At 35.7% G+C, this 22,158-nt stretch overlaps 4 protein-coding genes across 11 annotated transcripts; 2 read left to right on the top strand and 2 right to left on the bottom strand.

Annotated features, from left to right (window-relative positions):
- Positions 1 to 6,902, top strand: LOC110930367 (protein SPA1-RELATED 2). Of its 7 annotated transcripts, none has more exons than XM_022173667.2 (9): positions 1 to 191; positions 1,527 to 1,608; positions 2,233 to 3,239; positions 3,333 to 3,490; positions 4,701 to 5,370; positions 5,596 to 5,742; positions 5,866 to 6,165; positions 6,241 to 6,300; positions 6,455 to 6,902. In XM_022173667.2, exons 3-9 carry the CDS (start codon positions 2,259 to 2,261, stop codon positions 6,644 to 6,646), a joined length of 2,508 nt encoding a protein of 835 aa, XP_022029359.1. In that variant the 5' UTR covers positions 1 to 191; positions 1,527 to 1,608; positions 2,233 to 2,258; the 3' UTR covers positions 6,647 to 6,902. The 7 variants fall into 7 exon arrangements, with proteins under 7 accessions (XP_022029359.1, XP_022029362.1, XP_035843560.1 ...); XM_022173670.2 differs by having other exon boundaries at positions 2,244 to 3,239; positions 4,728 to 5,370; XM_035987667.1 differs by having other exon boundaries at positions 1,527 to 1,595; positions 2,244 to 3,239; positions 4,728 to 5,370.
- A 1,378-nt stretch (positions 6,903 to 8,280) lies between these two features.
- LOC110930366 lies at positions 8,281 to 13,417 on the top strand. The gene is made up of 5 exons (XM_022173665.2): positions 8,281 to 8,720; positions 10,296 to 10,360; positions 10,435 to 10,495; positions 10,583 to 10,729; positions 13,051 to 13,417. The coding sequence occupies exons 1-5, from the start codon at positions 8,471 to 8,473 to the stop codon at positions 13,182 to 13,184; spliced, it is 657 nt and encodes a 218-aa protein (XP_022029357.1). The 5' UTR covers positions 8,281 to 8,470; the 3' UTR covers positions 13,185 to 13,417.
- Positions 13,418 to 14,765: 1,348 nt separating this feature from the next.
- Positions 14,766 to 17,769, bottom strand: LOC110930364 (SUMO-conjugating enzyme UBC9). Of its 2 annotated transcripts, none has more exons than XM_022173662.2 (5): positions 17,639 to 17,769; positions 17,431 to 17,512; positions 16,021 to 16,148; positions 15,746 to 15,850; positions 14,766 to 15,115 (listed from the first exon to the last, which is right to left on the bottom strand). In XM_022173662.2, exons 2-5 carry the CDS (start codon positions 17,498 to 17,500, stop codon positions 14,972 to 14,974), a joined length of 447 nt encoding a protein of 148 aa, XP_022029354.1. In that variant the 5' UTR covers positions 17,501 to 17,512; positions 17,639 to 17,769; the 3' UTR covers positions 14,766 to 14,971. The 2 variants fall into 2 exon arrangements, with proteins under 2 accessions (XP_022029354.1, XP_022029355.1); XM_022173663.2 differs by having other exon boundaries at positions 14,793 to 15,115; positions 17,664 to 17,719.
- A 973-nt stretch (positions 17,770 to 18,742) lies between these two features.
- Positions 18,743 to 20,915, bottom strand: LOC110930365 (ubiquitin-conjugating enzyme E2 28). Its single transcript, XM_022173664.2, has 4 exons — positions 20,638 to 20,915; positions 19,676 to 19,803; positions 19,445 to 19,549; positions 18,743 to 19,046 (listed from the first exon to the last, which is right to left on the bottom strand). The coding sequence occupies exons 1-4, from the start codon at positions 20,705 to 20,707 to the stop codon at positions 18,903 to 18,905; spliced, it is 447 nt and encodes a 148-aa protein (XP_022029356.1). The 5' UTR covers positions 20,708 to 20,915; the 3' UTR covers positions 18,743 to 18,902.
- Between the last annotated feature and the right edge of the window lie 1,243 nt (positions 20,916 to 22,158).

A 22,158-nucleotide genomic window follows, 5' to 3' on the forward strand; every position in this document is an offset into this window, starting at 1 on the left:
ACGCAAAAGACGCGAAAAATTGGCCAGAATAAAACATATGTTGCTCTAAAAATTTTTCTCTCAACAAGCAAAGCAATCCAGTGGCTTAGTAATATTCTATCTAGGGTTTACAAATATGCTCTGTTGTATACCTGTTTTCTCCGTTTAATTCACCGAATTCGTGTTCGATTTCTTCATTCGCGACGATTGAGGTATCAAACTTACATCAACTTTGATTAATTTCAACTTAATTGCATTCGTTACGTGTTAATTGTATTAGTATTTGTAGACATTTAGTTCGAATCGTTAGTAGAACAGTTTGATTTGGATGAATTATATATAGTTCGAATTGAATAGTGTTGACTAGAAATTGATGTCATTTTTTTTTGTTATTTGAAAATATTTTTGGAGTTTTAAGCGATTGTGTTTGTTTGTGTAGTTGTTTGATTTGATATGCACTTTGTTTATGATTGGGATTATGAGGCTTGTTATTAAACCAGAGTAGTTAAATTAAATCATGAAGAAGTGTGTTGCACACTTGCACATGCCCTAGCTTTGTATCTGATTTATTCGATGCTTTACCGAAAGCATACTTTATTCTAATGCATTATTTGCCCTAGATTTGACAATTGAGATCAAAGTTGTCAGATGTGGTATTGATAGCGTAATTCGTGTATGGATTAGTAGAAACGAAACGAAGGCGGTGGTGCGATGATGATGGATTCTGTGTTATGATACGATACGATACGTTGGAAGATATATTTGTGATGTAGTGAAGTGGTTATGTTTGCTTGTGTTGATGCTGACTGTGCAAATGTTAACATTGGTAGAATGTCAGTGGTGAATTCTAACCTTAATGCATTTATATAGTCGGTGAAAAACGTTTAGTTTGACTGATTTGGAGTTAATTGCATTGAGGACGATAAAGGTATCAAACTTGCATCAACTTCGATTGATTTCGGGTTAATTGCATTGGTTACGTTTTAGTTGTAAGTAGTTTTTGAAGACATTCAGTTCGAATCGGCTGTAGAACGGTTTAACTTGAATGAATTTTGAGGTAAATGAACCGAATGTATGACTTGAATAGTGTTGACTAACAATTGATGTCAGTTATTTTTGTTACTTGAATATATTTGGGAGTTTTGGACTCATTTTTTTACTCCTAGTTGGAGATGCAGTTGTTTTTGTTCGTGTAGTTGTTTGATTTGATGTGATTTGTTTATGATTGGGATTTTGAGGCTTGTTATTAAACCAGGGTACTTAAATCATGAAAAAGTGCCTATTGCACATGCCCTAGATTTGCCCTAAACCTCACAACTGGAATCAAAGTTGTCAAATGTGCCATTGACAGCTTAATATTGTACGGATTACTAGAAACTGTACGGAGGATGGGGTAAAGTTGGTGCTAAAATGATGGATTATGTGTTATGAACTTATGATACTTTGGAAAATGTTTTCGTGGTAGAATTAGTGGTAAATTTTAAACTTGATGCATTTAATGTTATTATAACTTAATTTATGTTGTTTATCGTTCGGATTCTTGTTAGAGGGCGTTTGCTTGTGTTGATGCTGACTGTACAAACTACAAAGCTTAACATTGGTAGATTGGACTCGAGGTAGAAATCAATGGTAAAATTCTAAATTCGCGTTGTTTTATGTCATGAGCTTGTAATGCATTTAGGGTTGTTATAAAGTTTATCCATGTTGCTTATCCTACAAAATCTTATTAGAGGACATTTGGATGTAATTCTAAACTAGTTATTGCATTTTTGTTTCTTCTGATTATTGCGATTTGATGGAGCAATTATTAGATCTGAGTGTTTGAATAAAGTGATTATGATTTTTTACTTATTTAGGTTAAAAATATTCGGACTAGGTAAAAGTCGATAGGAAGTTCATCATCGTCATCATCATCATACTCGGTAAATCCCACTAATAGCAAAGCAAAGGTAGGGTCTGAGGAGGGTAAGATGTAGACAGCCTTACCTCTACCCCGTAGGAATAGAGAGGCTGCTTCCAGTGAGACCCCCGGCTCGAAGAAAACTGGTTATCCATTCTGATGATTGAAATAGTAATATTGTCTTTGAAAACACTCTTCCACTTGCTTAGAGATCATGCTTGCCCTTATGTTTATAACATCTCAAATGAAGAAACTTTCGAATTTTTTAACTATTTGATCATGCATCTGTAGAATAATATTATTACCTTTTCTTGTTACGGTATCTAAATTTATTATGATCTATCTGAATGAAGTTTCGTTTCAGGATCTGAGTGAAGTGATGGATAGTGAAGTGAATGCCATAAACGATATTAATATTCAAGATACGAAATCTGGCCAATACACAAATGTTTCCGATAACAAAAACAACGATCGGGTTGATACATCAAGCCGTGCATGTACCAGCCCTCGTTGTACCGATAATCCTAAGGTTTCAGTCGAAGAATTAACCATAACAAATCTCAGTAGCGGGAAATCAGAAATAATCAATGCATCAAACACGATAGACGGAATTAAAACCACCAGTACACCAAACCCTAGAGTTTGGCAAGATTCAGATTCTAACATTTTCTCAGAATTTCTAGAGAAAAAACAAGAAATCGTAAGTCAAATACAAAACGAGACAGCTAACAATTCCCCACAGGATGAACAGCAATCATCTCATGGAGGTATTCGAACAAAGATTCTTTCAAAATCTGGTTTCTCTGAGTTTTTTGTGAAGAACACACTAAAGGGCAAAGGAGTCATTTTCAAAGGTCCAGCTCGAGACAGAGCCGGTGTTCATATTCGTGGTCAAAGTGATACCATTGTGAATAAACTGTCATCTATTGTTGACAACAATAATAATATGAGTTTAAGAGAATGGTTGACAACTCGCAGGAATAAACTCGATAAATCTAAAAGCCTGTTTATATTTAAACAAATAGTAGATTTTGTAGATTCATCACATTCTCGAGGTGTGGTCTTGCAAGCCTTAAGACCATCGTGCTTTAAGTTGTCACCTTCAAACCATGTTTTATACCTCGGTGACAAGGAACTCACGGAAACCAACAAAAAGCGAAGACTTGAGGACAACCGTAATTCATCTGCCAGGTGGCTACAGTTCCCAAATCGGGTATCTGGTCACGGATTAAACGAAGAGAATGTCGGTATTGACGGTGATTTATTAGAAGCACAATGGTATGCGTGTCCCGAGGAAGTTAGAGAGAGATGTTCTACATTGTCTTCAAATATATACTCTTTAGGAGTTCTTCTATTCGAGGTGTGAATAAAGTCATAAACCGTCATTTATTGTTCACCTGTTTTCCTTCTTGATTCTGTAACTTCAATAAATAGTTTTTATGTTGTTTTACAGCTTCTTGGATCGTTTGAATCGGGTAGAGAACATGTGGCTGCGATGATGAATTTACGTCAAAGGATTCTTCCACCTCGTTTCCTTTCTGAAAATCCTAAGGAAGCTGGATATTGTTTCTGGTTGCTTCATCCTGAGGCTTCCGCACGACCAACAACTAGGTAATGTGGTAGAATTTATGTAGTTATTGAGTAAAATGCCATTTCCGTCGCTGACGTTTGGCCAGTTTTGCGACTTTCGTCCAAAGGTTTGTTTTTCCGCATCTGGATCCAAAAGGTTTGAAGTCGTCTTTTTCGTCCAGCTCGTTAACTCCATCCATATTTCTCCGTTAAGTCAGGGGTATTTTTGTCTTTTTTTTTATTTAGTAAGGGTATTTTGTATGGCTGATTCTAAACACACCCCCCCTCCCCTCCTGATTATACCCCCTTTGTGAGACGAAAACTGTCGGTCCCACGCGGGCCCCACCTGTAAGTATGTGAGAGGAGGGGGGTGTAAAAAAGTAATTAGAGGGGGTGTAGAAAGTAGCACCCTTTTGTATACTTGTACATTATGCTAAATGCTTATACATAAAGTGAACAAGACCGAATTGCCCTTTGAGTTAACATAAAAATGAAAATACCTCTGACTTAACGGAGAAAAATGGATGGAGTTAACGAGCCGGATGAAAATGGCAAGATTTCAAACCTTTTGGATTCAGATGCGGAAAAACAAACCTTTGGACGAAAGTCGCGAAACTGGCTAAACCTCAGGGACGAAAATGGCATTTCTCGTAGTTATTTTTTTTATTATGTTTATGGTGTCAACCATGTTACCAAAGCTATTCTATTTGAGTAATAATTTAATGTTTTGAATTAAATGATTTAGAAGGTTTTAAGCTATTTTTTAGTTTGCTCATTTGATCCGTTAAGTTATAAAGCATAACCAAGTAAATGGGTCGATCTTGCCACCTCTCTCTCTCTCTCTCTCTATATATATATATATATATATATATATAGAAAAAGTATATCGTACATTACGGCTTAACGTACTTCACGTACAACAACGTGCGTGATTTGTTATATAACATGCGTGATTAATGTTTTCAACATGCGTGATTATTGTGTTTCAACATGCGTGATTTTGGATTTTTGAGTTATAACGTGCGTGATTTTAAAATGAACGTGCGTAATTATCTGTCGTACGTGATGTACGTTAAGCTGTGATGTACGTTAACCTTCCTCTATATATATATATGTCTGACAACTATGATTTTGTTTATTGTAATTTGTAAATATCTTTGCATTGATGTACAACGGGTGCTTGTAAGTGGAACGTCATTAGATAATTATAAATTTTTTTTATATTTTGTGTTTTTCAACTACAATCTAACAGAGATATCTTAAAATCCGAACTTGTAAGTGGAATAGAAGAAACGTCAACAGCCGAATTACTCTCTTCCATTGTTCAAGAGGATTCCGAATCAGAATTGTTATTACATTTTCTCGCATCATTAAAAGAGCAAAAGCAGAAATGCGCCACCAAATTGGTTGAAGACATTAACTGTATAGAATATGACATCTCAGAGATTGAATCACGTCGTGCAGATAGTTCAACGTTTGAGACAAACGTAACATCATCAAGTATGATAAAAACCAATTTAATTCATCTTGAAAACGCTTACTTCTCGGTGAGATCCGGCATCAATGTTTCTAAAAATGATACAACGGGAATTTCTGATCGGCTTGGGGAATTTTATAACGGTTTTTGCAAATTTGCTCGGTTTAGCAAGTTTGAAGTTTCTGGTAATATAAGGAACGGTGATTTTAGTAGTTCTGCAAATGTTATATGTTCTCTTGGCTTTGATCGGGACGAGGATTATTTTGCAACTGCTGGAGTGTCGAAGAAGATTAAAGTATATGATTTTCATATGTTATTGGATGATTCGGTTGACATTCATTATCCTGCTGTTGAGATGTCGAATAAATCGAAGCTTAGTTGCATTTGTTGGAATAGTTATATCAAGAATTATCTTGCTTCTACGGACTATGATGGCGCGGTGAAGGTGCGTTCACTTAAGATTTTACCTTATTTTTTGATAAGCGATGTCTAAAATTGTCATAAATAGTGATAATAAAGTAACCTTTTAATACTTAATAGCAAATAAATTGCGTTTCTCATATTTAGTTATAAAGCTTCTTTAGATAAGCTTGAAATTAATTTTATTCAAACAAAAACTCTTTACTTATTTACTTATTTATGCTTCTGGGCTAATATTATATGATTTCAGTTATGGGATGTAGGAAGTGGTCAAGCAGTTTCTCATCATACCGAGCATGAACGGAGGGCATGGTCGATTGACTTTTCTCATGGGGACCCCACAAAATTTGCCAGTGGAAGTGATGACTGCTATGTCAAACTTTGGAGCATTAATGAGGCAAGCTCGCTCTTTCCGTTGCAATATTATCGATTCTCCACCCTCTAATTTTTTATATTTGAGTGATTATCGGTTTTGTGCATATAGATCTAATAGTTCTAGTAAAATATATTTGAAATGCAGAAGAAGAGCATATCGACAATAAAAAACATTGCAAATGTTTGCTGTGTTCAGTTTTCTCCGTACTCTGCTCATTTACTGTGTTTTGGGTCAGCCAATTATCAGACGTATTGTTATGATCTTAGAAACGTTTCAAGTCCGTTGTGTATATTGACTGGCCATGACAGAGCTGTTAGTTACGTGAAGTTTTTGGATTCCGAAACCTTAGTCTCTGCATCCACTGATAACACATTAAAGCTTTGGGATCTCAAGAAAACCGCCAATGGTTGTGCCTTAACGTTTAGAGGACACACAAACGAGAAGGTTCGTTCTTTTAACTTAGTATTTCATAATATTGGATTTACTATTTATTCTAATATGGAAATGATATATTTATAGAATTTCGTCGGTTTATCTGTTGCTGACGGGTACATTGCTTGCGGTTCGGAAACAAACGAGGTAATGCTTCTTTCTTTAGTCTTTATATTCAAGATGAAAAATCGTATGTGCCTTCAGTTTGAAACGTATTAGTCAGCTTTTGACTTTCAAAAGTCAACATTCTCATTTGAAACATATCCAGTTCCTTTTGTAGTAATTGCGTTTTTTTGTACAGGTGTTTGCTTATTATAGATCACTGCCCATGCCGATCACATCCCACAAATTTGGCTCGTTAGATCCCGTTTCTGGCAAAGAAACCGACCATGGAAACAACCAGTTTGTTTCAAGTGTGTGCTGGCGTCAGAAGTCAGATATGGTGGTTGCCGCCAACTCCAGTGGCTGCTTGAAGTTATTGCAGATGGTGTGAGCCATTTGGGTACCCCAAGTGTATATAGTGCGCTGAAAATAAAGCAAACATCCGGTTCCGATAGATGCGCCTTTAGGCTGATCCAATCGTCTGTTTTTGAGACGAGGTCGAGAATTTTGCAGCTTTTCGTTGGAAACTATAGAGTGGTTATAGTGCAGTCCTTTCGTAAGGAGTTTTGCAAGTTAAGTATACATAGATAAGTATACCTAGATAGTTTTTAACTGGAAGAAAAAGGTTATGTTTTTTGCTTTTGATGTATGGTTAGTGTTCATTTGTAAGGCTATAGGGTGTGGGGATCATGGTTGGGACATGATTTGTCACCTAGGAACATGAATGGAAGGCTACACCACCCCCTTGATTGATCCACCATGGTTTGCATGGATTAAACCATGGCAACCATGGTCCTCCTTTCCATTTTTCAACAAATCATTTCCTTTTTGTTTAGACAAAGATAATAAATATGGGGCTAATGGTTTGGGTCATGACCATACCCTTAGGGTAGTGGTTTTGGATGGTGGATTAAAGATGAGTTACATGGCACTAACATGGAGGGTCATGATGGTCATAAGGGTCATGACCACACCCTATAGCCTAATATGTTGTATCTAAATGTTGGGTTGGTGTTCATTGGTTTAAAATCGAACCTCAGAATAGAATAGAAACGAAACGAAGGAAACCGGTTTGGTAATTGGTAATGGTTAAGTAGCGGCCCTAAACTGGACCGCTATCGGTGGTGAGGTGGCACGGTGGCGCCCTCCATACACTCCGGGCTAACTAAAATGAACCGCATACGAGCTGAGTTTAACAATCTCGAGCCTAAAAACAAGCTTGCTTACTAAACGAGCTCACTGTTTCTATAATTTTTAATTAACAAATTAAATATATATTTAAATAGTAATAATTACGGTCTATAAAAGTATAAAATAATAACTAAATTGTATATGAAATAATAATTATAATTTATATAAACTTTTTTTGAACGACCAACAAAACCATTTATATAAAAGAAAAGAAACGTCGCTAGCCAGCAGAAGCTGGCACTTACAAACAACCCCAAACATACACCGAAAGAACAGGGCATACACAGAAAGCCTAACCAAAAGCCTTGATATCAAACTTCTTTCACTCGTCCCAAGACAAAGACATCATCCTCGACTGGTTTTTAACCCAAAGGATGCTTAATATTTTCGACTCCTCGATCACGCCCGAAACAAGGGGTAGGGAGTTTTTCAAGCTCGAGCTTGGCTCGTTTATTATTTATTAATTTATATAAATTAATTAATAAATAATAAACGAGCCAAGCTCGAGCTTGAAAAACTCCTTATGAGCCGAGCTCGAGCTTTAGAAACAAATCTCGAATCGAGCCTAGCTTTTCATGAGTTAAACGAGCTTGAGCTCGGCTCATGCCAAAGCTTGTAGGTTTTACGAGAGGGAAAGAGAGAGAAAGATGTGTGGTCCGTGACTTTGGAGGATGTAGAAACCGGTTCACTTAAACGACCACTACGGACGGTCTTATCGAACATGGTAATGTGGCTGCGGTCCATGACCCCATACAACAACAAAAGCTTACCAAAGATGTCAAAATCAAAACAAAATACTAACTTAAATAGTCTTTCTATCTTCTTTTCAGACACATAAATGTACATATGGGGTCAAAAATTAAATCATGAATTTTATCCAAAATCCATGTCAGCACACCAATAACTCTCTGCCACACAAAATCATTCCTTCTAAACACCTTCTCCATAGATCATGATTCCCAAGATTTCAATCACACTGTTCTTAACAAATATATTTTCTTGATCAACTTGTAGCTTAACCAAAATGGAAACAATCATCACATCTCACACTGTTTCATCACTTAATCTCAAAAGCCCATCACTCAAATCCAAATTTAACCCATCATTGTTCCAGCATGGACCTAAGTTGACATCTTTTCAACCCTCTGTGAGATTACAATATAGTTTTAATGATGAACTGAGACTATGTTCACACAGAGGTTTGGTAAGGGCTTCAAGTGCTGGTCAAAGTAATGCAACTGATGATGAAGATAGGTGGCTTCTTGAGCCTGTGGGTGAGTAACTTTGTTTGTTGTTTTTCTTCATTTTCTCATATGTGTTTCTTTCAAATGAAAATTGGTTTTCTTGTTTTTTGCTTAGTTGGTTTGTTTATTGGTTTGAGATTTATGTTGGGTTTGTTTAGGTTGATTACTATTTTAAGTAGAAAACTACGAAAAGCACATAAGTACTTTTACATATTGTTTTGATTATCTTATGGGAGAGAGAAAGAGGTTAGATAACCGCCTTACCATATCCTACTAAAATATGTGATTATCTAGTTAAGGTCGATTACGTATTAATCGAGCGATCCTATAATTATAATTGATACCTAGTTGGACAAAGTCAAACGCATAAAAAAAGGGCCCAACTTAAAACACCATAACTTGAGGTAATCTGAAGTTACGAGACCCGCTAATGAAAGGTGTTAACGGACCGGATCATGTGACAAACCTCCACGGTTTGGGAGACCCAAATTCATCATGAGCGCCTAATTTTAGAGAGCGTTATATATTTCCCTTTTATTGGAAAACCGCTTAATCTTTTATTTAAATAAAGTCAGATTTGTATTTAGACGTCTACGATATTCTACATCTATCTATCTATACTAATAAAGCAGAATCTAAGCCAATTATTAGGTGTCACTTGGGTCAGTTAGGGCTGACAATTGGGTACCTGTTAAGACACGATTAGACTTAAACAAATGTTGTTTAAAAAAATTGACTTAGTAAACTTCAATTAGGATTTAGATACATTGGTTTATTTATTTTCTTGTGACATCCTTTTTCTTGTATTTTTAATTTATAGATAAACACTTATACTTGTATATTTATCTAATAGTGATTCAAAAGATCTAAACTTTATAAGTTTTCACACCGGTAAAATTGTTTGTTTTTTAAAGATTGTATTACTTATTTGATTAGTAACTCTACATTTTATTCAAATCAATTATTAGTTTACAAATCTTAGTTACTTACATAATCTAGTTATTATAACCTATTAAACTATAAAATATGTATAAGTGCTTTTAACAATCACTATTTCAATCCGTTAGTTTAAAAATTGCGATTTAAGTCCCTGTGGTTTCACTTTCGTAACCATTTCAGTCCCTGTTGTTTCACTTTCGTAACCATTTCAATCCATTATTCTGTTAAGTACATGGACTGAAATGGTTACGAGGTGGACTGGAATGGTTACGAAAGTGAAACCACAGGGACTGAAATCGCAATTTTTAAACTAATGGACTGAAATAGTGATTTTTGACAAACCACAGGGACGAAAACAGTAATTAACTCAAAACTTTAAGTTCAGTTCCTAGATTTATTGAATTTTATTTATAAACATATATATTATGATTTTAACCTATCTATACTACAAAATTAAAAAAAAAAACATTTATTCAACATGTGTAATAGATGGGTTTTATTTCTAACCTAGTACCTAATAAATAAGTAACCAGTTGTGCCACATGTCACAATTCTGTTGGCCAGTATTATTTTTTCCACTTATCTTATTTCACTCTTCGTATACTAATTCAATCATATCCTATCTCAATATATCGTTTTATAATTCCTAATCCTTCGTTACCACAGGTGACGGAGATTCACGACACATCGGTTTTAAGGTTGCTATGCCAACTGCATTTGAGATAACATCTGTAAGTTGTTTAAACCCTTTTGTTTTTTACTTTTTGACATTTGAAAATAACCTGCGAGTGTGGGCATGAGCTAGAATGTGGTGACCGTTGGACGTGTTCCTGAGAAAGCCGATATAGTTATTCCAGTTGCAACAGGTATTGTTATTATTATGACATCTAGTCGTTTTTCGCGTATATATTTTAGATCATTTCAGTTGATATATGCAATATCTTCATGTGTAGTATCGGGTACACACGCTAGATTTCAAAAGCAGGGTGGTACTCTTTTGGTCACGGATTTAGACAGCACGAATGGCACGTTCATTGACGAAAAACGCCTTACACCAGGCGTGCCCGCCATTGTCCCCCCTGGGAGATATATCACATTTGGTGCGATTTTCATCCCTACTACCATTACTTGCATGTTTATTATTCATTCAGACTATTCATAACCGGTCTGATTGAGTCTATTTAAACCACCTCCATTTGAATTGGTCAGATTGGATTTCAAAATATTTTTTAGTTCTTTCAACATATTCATTTAATATTTCAGGCTTTATATTTTATTTATCATTGGTTTCATATTTAAATATATTATTATTTACGAAGGCATCCGGTTTAAAAACCGGTTGAACCAATGCGACCGGCCCGTCCAGTTATGAAAACACTAAACGAAAAAACAAATATGCCCTTTTGTGCATCCCATTAATATTCTATCAAGAGTAAACTGCCAAAATGGTCCCTGAGAATTGGTCACTTTTGAGCTTTAGTCCAAAACTCAAACCTTTTGAATCTAGGTTCCTGTGGTTTCAATTTTGTTGCTATTTTCATCCAAAATCAAAATCTGGTCAGATTTTTTAGTTAGCATCCAACTTTTTTGTCTTTTTCCTCCCTTTTAATGAAGGGAAAAATAGTCTTTTAACGTTTTATTATTACAAATTTAAAAAATCTAGCAATTTTGCCCTTCGTTAGAAGAAAGGAAAAAGAAAAAAACTGGATGTTAACTGAAAAATGTAACCATATTTTGCTTTTGGATGAAAATGACAACAAAATGATGTGTGCTCTATGCCTTGATAGGTGCCAAAGCCACTGTTCCACACAGTGGCGGACCCAGGAATTTTTCCATGGGGGTGCGGAACATTTTTAAAAATTTTAGGCCCCTAGGTATATGAGTAAAAATATCGGTTCGTATCGGGTCGGGTCGGGTCGGTCATGTAAAACAAACGAACATCAAACTAAATTTATATAATAATCAAAAACATGTAAACTTTGTTACAAACATAATTAAAACGTCGACACCCTACGGGTTTTCATTTTTTGAAATCTATCCAAAACATCATTTAAAACTAAATTTTTTAAACAATTCTTTCTCTATATAACATAAGTTCATCGCTCCATAACATAATGTTTCAATCTTAATTTTCAACTATTCAAGCCTAGAAATCATAACGTTACTTGTAATCACCCTAAAAATATATAAACAACATAATCACCCTAAAAATCATCTAAAAAACCATAAACAACGTTAAAACACACAAAATTTCAAACACATTTAACAACTTTATTACCTTTTTTTCTCCTATAATATCAACCAAAATCATCAAAATACAAAAACTTACCCGTGTTCGAATTCCGGTTTGATTTGGTGTCAAACGACGGTGGTATGGTGGCTGATTACGGTGGTCGCCGGCTGCTGGACTGTTGTCGCTGGGTGATGTTGTTCGTTGGCAGTGCAGGGACGCAAGAGAGGGAGAGAGCGGGAGAGAATTTCTAAAGGTTTTGTGCTTTAATTATTTTATTATAGTTTGAAAATTATTTTATTATAGTTTGAAATATTGTTGGGTTTGGTTAATGGGGTAAGACTTAGTGGGCTAGCTAGTTAGGAATTATAAGTGGGTAAATGTATGGATATTTGGGTTTAGTTAGTTAGGTATTAAAAGATATATAATTTAGGTAGTATTTTTTTTTAAATAAGAGTTTACCAAAAAATTAAAATATAAATTGATAACACTTTTTACCTAAGGGGTGCGTTCAAGGGTGCGGTCGAAAAATCCAAGGGGTGCGGACGAAAAATTCCAAGGGGTGCGGACGGGATTTTCGACGGAATTTAACACTAATTTTTTTTTTCCCCGGGGGTGCGCCCGCCCACCTTGAAGTGGGCTTGGGTCCGCCCCTGGTTCCACATTAGTTATATTAATTATGTCATTTACTTTCAGTTATCTTTTATTTCCAAGTCTGATGTTTTCTTTCAGTTACGTTAGTAGTTTGTGAGTCAAGGAGTGTTCCTAAAATAAAGGAGTGGTGATCCATGATCTCCTCCATGTTGAGTAGTGGTTAATTGTATTTCCTTTATATGTAATTGTTTGAAGTTAGTAATGGATATGCAGAAAATTAGTCTCAAGTATCTCTCTAAAATTCTATCAAATTTCTTTCTATTTTCTTAGGCCAATCGATTACCGGTTGGAACCACATCACAAAAATGAAACCACATGAACCCATATTCAAAAGGTTTAAGTTTTGGACTAAAGTAGCAAAAGTGAACAAACCCCAAGACCATTTTGGCAGTTTACTCTTCTTTCAATAATTGAAAGATAACCAGTATAAGTATTAGTGAACAACACTTGCTTATGGTAAAAAAAAAAAGATTGTGTTCCACACGTTATTATATTTGTGTTTGTAGAAGTATTTATCATTTCTGAAATTTGTTGCAGGTGATACCAATCTAGCTATCTTTCGTGTTTCAAAGCTGAAACCTATTCCGAAACCTAGCGAATCCGAGCCCGCGGTTGAGTTAGAAACCGGAGATGCTACCAATGTTGTGGAGAGCACGAGTCAAAACGCTTAAGTTGATATAATTTTCTTTTGTTGTCGCCTTGTTGGTATTGTCAACATAGTATAAGTTAACGCTTTATAGTCAACCCTAGGATTTGGATGATCGGTCAAAACGGGTAATTTTTTGGTATGGACAGAGTCCATAATCAACGTTTTTGTTTTTTTTTTCCTTTATTGTAAAATATCACATTATTATGGCATTAATGTAATTTACTTAAACAAAAATATTATGAGGTTTATGAGATATTTCTGAAGGCTAAATTTAGTAACTTAACTTGTTAATCAAATAAAAATGCATATAATGTATATGTGTGGGCATATAATGTATATATGTGTGGGCGCTCGGGGGGAAAACATGAAAGTGCACTAATTCTAACGTTATTTTACTAATTTTGTGAAAATAACGTTAAAAGAGGCGGATGGTTAATCATGCATCATGTGGTGGCGTTGATAGCCGAAAGACAAGGGGGTACATGCACTAATCGGCATTCGTCTCAATTGCTGAGTGTTATGTGCCTTATGTCCAAGGCTTGATGCAAAACTACAATCGAGCCGGGGGTCTCACTGGAAGCAGCCTCTCTATTCCTACGGGGTAGAGGTAAGGCTGTCTATATCTTACCCTTCTCAGACCCTACCTTAGCTTTGCTATTGGTGGGATTTACTGATGATGATGATGATATGATGATGATGCAAAAAAAGTTTCACTACATTCATTCGTGTTCTCTACCTCCAATTTGTGTCCATCAACTAGATTACACAAGTCAAGAAATGGATCATTTAGCCAGTGGAATTTACCTTTTTGTCCTTGTTATATGAATACTATGAATGTGTGTTCCGTTATGTGTTCAAAGTAATCGACGTTATGTAACCGTTACTATTAAATAAAGCAATGACTTCGGTTTACTCACTTTTTAGTGTTATTTACATATCCGACAATCAAGTGGCACTCGACATTTTTTATGAGTGAAGCCAATATGTTTAATGTCTTAAATGAAATTTTATGCTTATGTTTAATCGTTAAACAATTATTAGTTTACTAAATTTATTGTTTTCTCCGCTTTTTAAACACGAAGAATCACAAATATATAAACTCCAAACACAAGATGCCTTGATTCATTCAATTCCCCAACTACCTCACATAGGATAGCACCATTGCTTTTGTTTGTATCCATTTGTAAACATGTTTGATGATCGATTAGATACATCGATATCATGATCATAGCTAGAATCAAAACATTAGTATATATCAGGATTTCTAAATCTTCACTGATGTCCTGTTGTTCTTTATATTTTCCCCTAAGGTAGATTATTCAAAGATTTAGGTAGAATTCTCTCTTCATCAAATTGATATATTTAGAGAAGTTTTGGATTTTATGTATGTTCTATGTAATTACTAAGAAACACACCCATTTTTGGGTGAAGGTTTCACTTGATTGATTTAATGGTGATGCTGCTAGCTTTGTTGGTCACATACATCCCTCGAGCTCGAGAAACTTCTCAGAAGCCGAGCTCGAGATTAGGCGAGCTCTGGCTAGGCTCAGCTAGTTTACAACCCTAGCTTCGACCCAATTAATATATGCTATAATCAGGCAAATCAAAAAGTTGAAATTTTTATAGAAAATGAAATCAAAAGAGAACAGAACATTTTTACTTTTCCAAGTCTATCTTACAATTAAACACAATTCACAGTTTTCATCAACTCCAACACTTTTAGGAATAATAATAATGAAAGAAACAGAGACCAAAAGGTAAGGGAAAAGAAGCCCTTCTCACAACATCCCATACCTTTGGGCAGCACAACTAGCCCATGGCATACTTTTGAGTCCAGCTTCGTGCAGTCGTCTCATACTTGTTCCGGTCAGTTTTGTACATGTGAGCAATCTCGGGCACCAAGGGGTCGTCTGGGTTTGGGTCCGTCAACAGGGAGCATATTGACAATAATACCTAATATATTTGTGTCCCCAAAAATAAATCATCACTACACATGAAATTATGTGAGCCCGGAATGGGTAAAATTCAAATACGGATATAAAGGTTTGAGGCTTGGGCTCATATAAAGTTTGATTACAAAAAAAAAAAGAGTAAAATGCCATTTTCGTCCCTGAGGTTTGGCTAGTTTTGCGACTTTCGTCCAAAGGTTTGTTTTTTGGCATCTGGATCCAAATGATTTGAAATCTTGCCATTTTCATCCGGCTCGTTAACTCCATCCATCTTTCTCCCTTAAGTCAAGAATATTTTTGTCTTTTTTGTTAACTTAAAGGGCAATTCGGTCTTTTTCACTTTTTAAAATTTAAAATACCCCTGATTGAGAATTCGTTAGACCGAATTGACCTTTAAGTTAACAAAAGGATGAAAATACCCCTGACTTAACAGAGAAAGATGGATGAAGTTAATGAGCCGGATGAAAATGGCAAGACTTCCAACCATTGGATCCAGATGCGGAAAAACAAACCTTTGGACGAAAGTCGCAAAACTGGCCAAACTTCAGGGACGAAAATGGCATTTTACTCAAAAAAAAAAAAAAAAAAAAACTATTATTACAACCAACTTTTACTTAGGTAGTGAAGCACAAACCTTAGAGATAGTAAGAGCTGGGCTCCACTGTTCTTTCAGAATATCAAGACAAATGCTACCATTGCTGTTGATGTTCGGGTGGAAAACTTTCGTCCTGAAAGCTACCTAAACAAGTATACCACAAATGCATGATAAGCAGCAAGCAGAATGAAACATGATATGCAGATAACTCATTATAGAAACGTATATATTTAAGAAACTTTGAACAATAAGTGAGAAGTAATAATATTATTCAGCATTGAATATGATGAGTATGCGAAAAATGTAACGGTTACCTTAGGTGGCTTAAAAGGATAATCTGGGGGGAAATGGATGGTAACTAGAAAGACACCACCGGAATAAGGACTATCAGGAGGACCCATAATTGTTGCTTGCCAGTGAAACATGTCTTCTGCCACCGGGCCTAAAAAGCAAAAAAGTTAGGGTAAATGAAATGAAGAACTGACGGGTTTTTACACTAATGTTACCACGAACATCCACCATGTGGAACAATATATGAGATAAGTAAGTGATGTTGGTATGCAAATGCACAGGGGGCTTCACTATATCAAAAAGATAGGTGATGCATATGGTGTCATTTTGTTATATATGTACTTTTTTTTTAAACACATGAAGACAATACACCATCATTGCAATCTACAGATTCAGTTTACCTAACTAAACGCATCAATGGAACGACTAACAACAATAAAATAAGAAAAAACAAGTGGGATTTTTTTTGTAATGAATTGCCATAAGAATATAAGATCCAACCGTTTTTGGTACAATACCTATTCCAGAAATTTTGATAAAAATAGAAACTTGCTCCAGTTACATACAACGGCAACAAGAAAGTGCAATATAGCGCTTATCCACTTCAATTGGAAATTTTTAAGAGATCACAGAAGCTGTGTAATCTTAAAGCACCTCAGACATGTGTTTACTTAAATACAAATCACAGAAGCTGTTTCAAATAAGCTGACCCAAACACCCCCATAGCAATTATCTTATCTTTTGCTGTTTCAAACCAATGTATTTGACACAAATCACTTGAATTATTACCATAATAATACCCTTTCCCACTAGCTGCAGTATTACTTAGTAAAATTCACTTATGAACCTCCAATCATTCTGTGAGATAGATATGCTCCTAAATTAAAAATCAGATTTTTAACTCAATATCCATTAAAAAGCCCGAGCTAGCGATCTATGAAGCATGTAGCATGCTCATAATATAAAGCTACAACTCCATAAAATCTTCATATAATACAATATCAATACAGTAATCCTCGAAAACAATTCAAATGATGTAATTATAACAACACCATCACTATGTCACACCTCAAGGTTTATAAATAACCCAATCTAAAACCTAAAAAGACATGCTATATATACACAAGACGATCGATCGATCAATCATACATGATAACTTCTCCCACACACAAAGCGGTCACGATCTACGACATACACCAACAAACAAGCAAACCTATCCTACAAGCAGCTTCACCTACACCTTAACCAGAGAAATCAAACCATATTCGCAACAACATCCACCTAATCACCAACAAATCAACCATTTCCTTACATAAAAACACCAAAATCAAAGCCAAATTCACCACACAACACATACATAACCCTAAATCACACAAGATCTCATAAAAAAATCATACAAAACAGGATCTAACAGATCGAAATGGATGCAATACCTGCACTGCAAGAGGTAGGAGGATCTTTCTGAAGATCCTTGAGCTCTTTCAAGATCCGCTTCGAAGCCATCGCTCGAAAATCCTGAAATTTGAAACCCTAGGTCAAATTAAATTGTGTAAAAAGTATGTGTTGAATTAGATAATGAAATTAGAGAGGAATCGAAGAGATAATGGAGAGAGATTAGGAGAAAAGTGCGTAATTGATCACCTCAAAGAAGATCAAAGATCCTGACCTCTGGTTGTTGTTGTTGTTGTTGTTGCTTCTTGTTAGGATTCCGTGAATAAAGTGATGGTGTGTGTACAGATGGTATCTTATTATTATTTATATCATCAGGATAACATAATTTAATTAGCCACTAATAAATACTTTAATAATGTTTTTAAAATATTTTAATCAGAAAAATAGATGAAAAGAATATATTAGAGATGTAAATGTGTGTAAAGGAATAAGAGATGAAATGTTAATACGGAGATTATAAAAAAAAAATATCTCGTGATTTTAACCTTGTATTAGCAAGATATTCACAGCATAGTCTTTCTTAACGTCTACAGTTGGAATATGACGAATACATGTTTTTTTAATGTCTACAGATGGAATATGACATGTGGTCATAATAATCTTGCTATGACCTTTCTTTGATGTTATTCTTGGTGTCAAAACATAAGCTTGATGTGGTGATCGGCGCTGGGGCGTACCCACTCACGAAGGAAGGGCCAACCACCCCCTAAAAAATTAGTGTTGTTTTTAAGTAAAAATCCTGATCGGCCGACTTTAAAAGTTTGGTTAAGCCTCGGTTTCCACCATGAAATAAATCTTGGATTTGTCACTAGACTGGCGACACAGACATTGTTGAGAAGCTGGGAGTGGCGTGGCAACGAGAGAGGGAGAGTGTTGGAGGAAGTTTTTTTTTTTTGTTTTTGTCCTAAATTTTAGAAGCATTGCCTAGTCTATAAGATTTCAAAATCTGTCTGTATTTTTCATACATTTTCTTTTTATGAAAGCCAATTAACAGGCCATTAAAAGAAACATACACCCTGGAATACCAACAACCCTATCTGAATCTACTTGTATATTTTCCGGATCTGATCAAATATGCAAGTGGACATAAGCTCATTAGATTTTATTTTTTTTGGGTCAAATGGCCAATCGGAAACCTTCATGAGTCAAGATGGCTATTTTTGGGTCAAACACACAGCTTTCACTTGGCCACTTACCAAATTATAGGACCACTTCTAATCTTGGTGACCATTTCTTTCGTTCGTTCATCGCTACAACACATGACAAACAAGAAAACTGCAAAGGAACATAACATGTTTGAAAGCAAATCTTCCCCATAATAGATAAAAACATAGGAGCGAGTTTCGTCTATCTTACAATAGCCACTTATCTTGATTAAAACAATTTTCATTCATAACAATTTTATAAAACAAAAAACCAGAAACCATAAGACCATTCAACTGCTTCCTCGATACTAGCCCATGGCATACTTCTGGGTCCAGCTTCTAGCCGTTGTCTCGTACTTGCTCCTATCTGTCTTGTACATGTGAGCAATCTCAGGCACCAAAGGGTCATCTGGGTTCGGGTCTGTCAACAGGGAGCATATCGACAGCAAAACCTACAGATCATCCCAAACAGTGTTCATTACATATAAATTATAACGCTGAAAATCTGAAACCTTTATTTGACTATCGGGCCTCTAAATTGTGTGTGGTCAGGTAACTTGCAAGTTGCAATGCCTTGAGTTGACTGGAACTTCACATTAAAGATAGCGTTTTTGACCCGTTTACTTTATGACCGGATCAATTCACGTTATGTCTAATCTATAAAGGTCAAACGGGTACAATACTTTAAATGACTATTCAATGGTCAATACTTGCAAAGAGCTTCTAATAAGGTTATATCGATTCGATTTATATATACTAAATCACACGACGTATATTGTCTCAAAACCAATCAGAATCGTTAGCATGAATTTATGTGTGTTCGAGCGAACATGAACGCTAATACACTAACCTTGGAAATAGTAAGAGCTGGGCTCCACTGTTCCTTCAAAATATCAAGACAAATGCTGCCATTGCTGTTGATGTTCGGGTGGAACACCTTCGTCCTGAAAGCCACCTATGGAAACACAAAAGCATACATTAACTCATTAAGCAGCAAACAGAATCCAGTTAAAATTTGAACATGTAAACACAAAGATAATCAATCACATCTGAATTAAAGGAAACCGCATTTAATGATTACCTTAGGCGGCTTAAACGGATAGTCTGGAGGGAAATGAATGGTAACTAGAAACACTCCACCGGAATAAGGACTGTCGGGAGGACCCATAATGGTTGCCTGCCAGTGAAACATGTCTTCTGCCACTGGGCCTAAACTCACATTACAGAATCAAATTAAACACAAAGAAGATCAACAAATGTACAATAATACAGTGCTCGTATTCGTGTTTATTGTTTGATCCAATATAAATGTCATCATAATCATCATCATACTCAGTAAATCTCATCAATAGCAAAGCAAAGGTAGGGTCTGAGGAGGGTAAGATGTAGACAGCCTTACCTCTACCCCGTAGGAATAGAGAGGCTGCTTCCAGTGAGACCCCGGACTCGATAGTAGTTTTGCATCAAGCTTTGGATATAAGGCACATAACACTCAACAATCGGGACAAAGACCGATTAGCGCATGTACCCTTTTGTCTTTCAGCTATCAACGCCACCACATGATGCATGATTAACCATCCTCAGCTTTTAACGTTACTTTCACGAAATTAGTAAAATAACGTTAAAATTAGTGCACTTTCAGTTTTGCCCCCGATCGCCCACACATATATACATTATATGCGCTTGCGCGTATCCAATATAAATGTGTAGTTACCAAAATTTAGTCTTATGCGATACATCCCAAAATATTTTTTTTTTTTAAAAGGATCAATTTTTTTAATCATGATTACACAAACAAAATTCATGAGATGTATGCTACAATATTCACATATCTTACAACTAACTATAAGCTCTAATCATGATAATTTGTGAGGGGATCTAATTTCAAAAACCTAAAAAGCTTTACTCCTTGATTTGCAATTATAATTATAATCATTAATAATCAGCAAACTTACAAATCAAATAAACCTAGAAGATCGGAGATCAATAATAAGCTAAACTAACAACACAAAACGATGATCGAAAAGGATGCAATAATAAAACCTGCACTGCAAGAGGTAGGAGGATCCTTCTGGAGATCCTTGAGTTCTTTCAAGATCCGCTTGGAAGCCATGACTGACGAACACCTTGAAGATCCTCCTCTTGTTAAGAAGAGTTAAAAGTTGTGAAAAATGGAAGGAATCTCTCTCTTCTGGTGTGTCGTTTATGTATCAACAACAGAAGAAGAAGTAAAATAGATATTTTTTAGTCTTCCGGTGGGCTCCCGTCGTTTCTTACCCACCCACCCAGTGGAATCCACCACCTATTGTTTAGCGGGATCTCGGTAGATAAAATATGTTAAAAAGAGCTTTGATAATTAACATCCCGTCGCAACGCGTGGGTAGCGTCAACTCGTTTTTAATAATAGAGTAAACTGTTATTTTGGTCCTTATGGTTTGCGCACTTTTGCCAATTTAGTCCAAATCTTAAATCTTTTAAATCTGGGTTATTGTGGTTTCACTTTTATTGTCATTTTAGTCCAAAATTCAAAAAACCCCTTATTTAACTGTTGAAAACTAGCTATTTTGTCTTTTTGTGCAGGGGCAATTTTGTCCATCTTAATTTATTATAACATATTAATAAACTAAGGGGATGTTTGGTAGCCTCTGAATGGTCATTAAGAGACTACCTCTTAATGGAACCATTAAAAATTTTACCAATGAGAAGGTAGAAGATTGTGACATTTGATGATTTACCATTCAGAGGTTACCTCTTAACCATTCAGACTTGAGGTTACCTCTTATTCATTCAGAGGTTTTAAACCTGACAGTGGCGAAACTTGAAAATTTCCACCGGGGGGTCGAAAGTCACCGAACTTAAAAATTCTATATACGTAAATTTCTTTTTCATAAAATCGGGGGGTCGAAAACGTATATACCTAATAAAATCTATACGAAACGTACATACGTAACACTACTGAGCGAAAAGTTCAGGGGGTCGGGCACCCGCCCCCCCGGCCCCTTGAAAGCTATTGTCACACCCCAACCGATGGCGGAATCATCGAGGCGCGGCACTGAGCGAAACAGATTGTCAAAAGAAATTCCATAACAACTAAATTACCAAATAGTTAATATTATGTCCCATACCATAACCCATCAAGTAATCAAATTATTACAGACATAGATATTCTCACTACAAAACATGTTCCGACAACTCAGATTTTAATTAAAATAAACTGTCTTTGTTTCTAGACTCTCAATCCCACTTGATTCCCACATAGCAGCAAGACATCCTAAGCACCTGTCACATACGTTAAAATAAAGGTCAATACACATAGTGTAAAGGTGAGCATACAAGTTTGATATAGCATAATAGAGTTCGAAATAGTTTACGCATAACCAACATGTATCATGTAGCAAGTGAAAACTAGTAGGTTATCAACAGAGAAATATCCACAGACGTGACTGCGAGTTGTAGAATGCGCAACACATATCCCCACTAGGACACGTGAAGTAAAGCCCTTAACAACCCCTGTCCACGACAGGTGCTGAGTCCAAACTATAGTACTATCGTTGCTAAGGTGTC

This window comes from Helianthus annuus, chromosome 3, assembly GCF_002127325.2.
Source record: "Helianthus annuus cultivar XRQ/B chromosome 3, HanXRQr2.0-SUNRISE, whole genome shotgun sequence".
In the NCBI taxonomy this organism is placed as follows: Eukaryota; Viridiplantae; Streptophyta; class Magnoliopsida; order Asterales; family Asteraceae; genus Helianthus; species Helianthus annuus.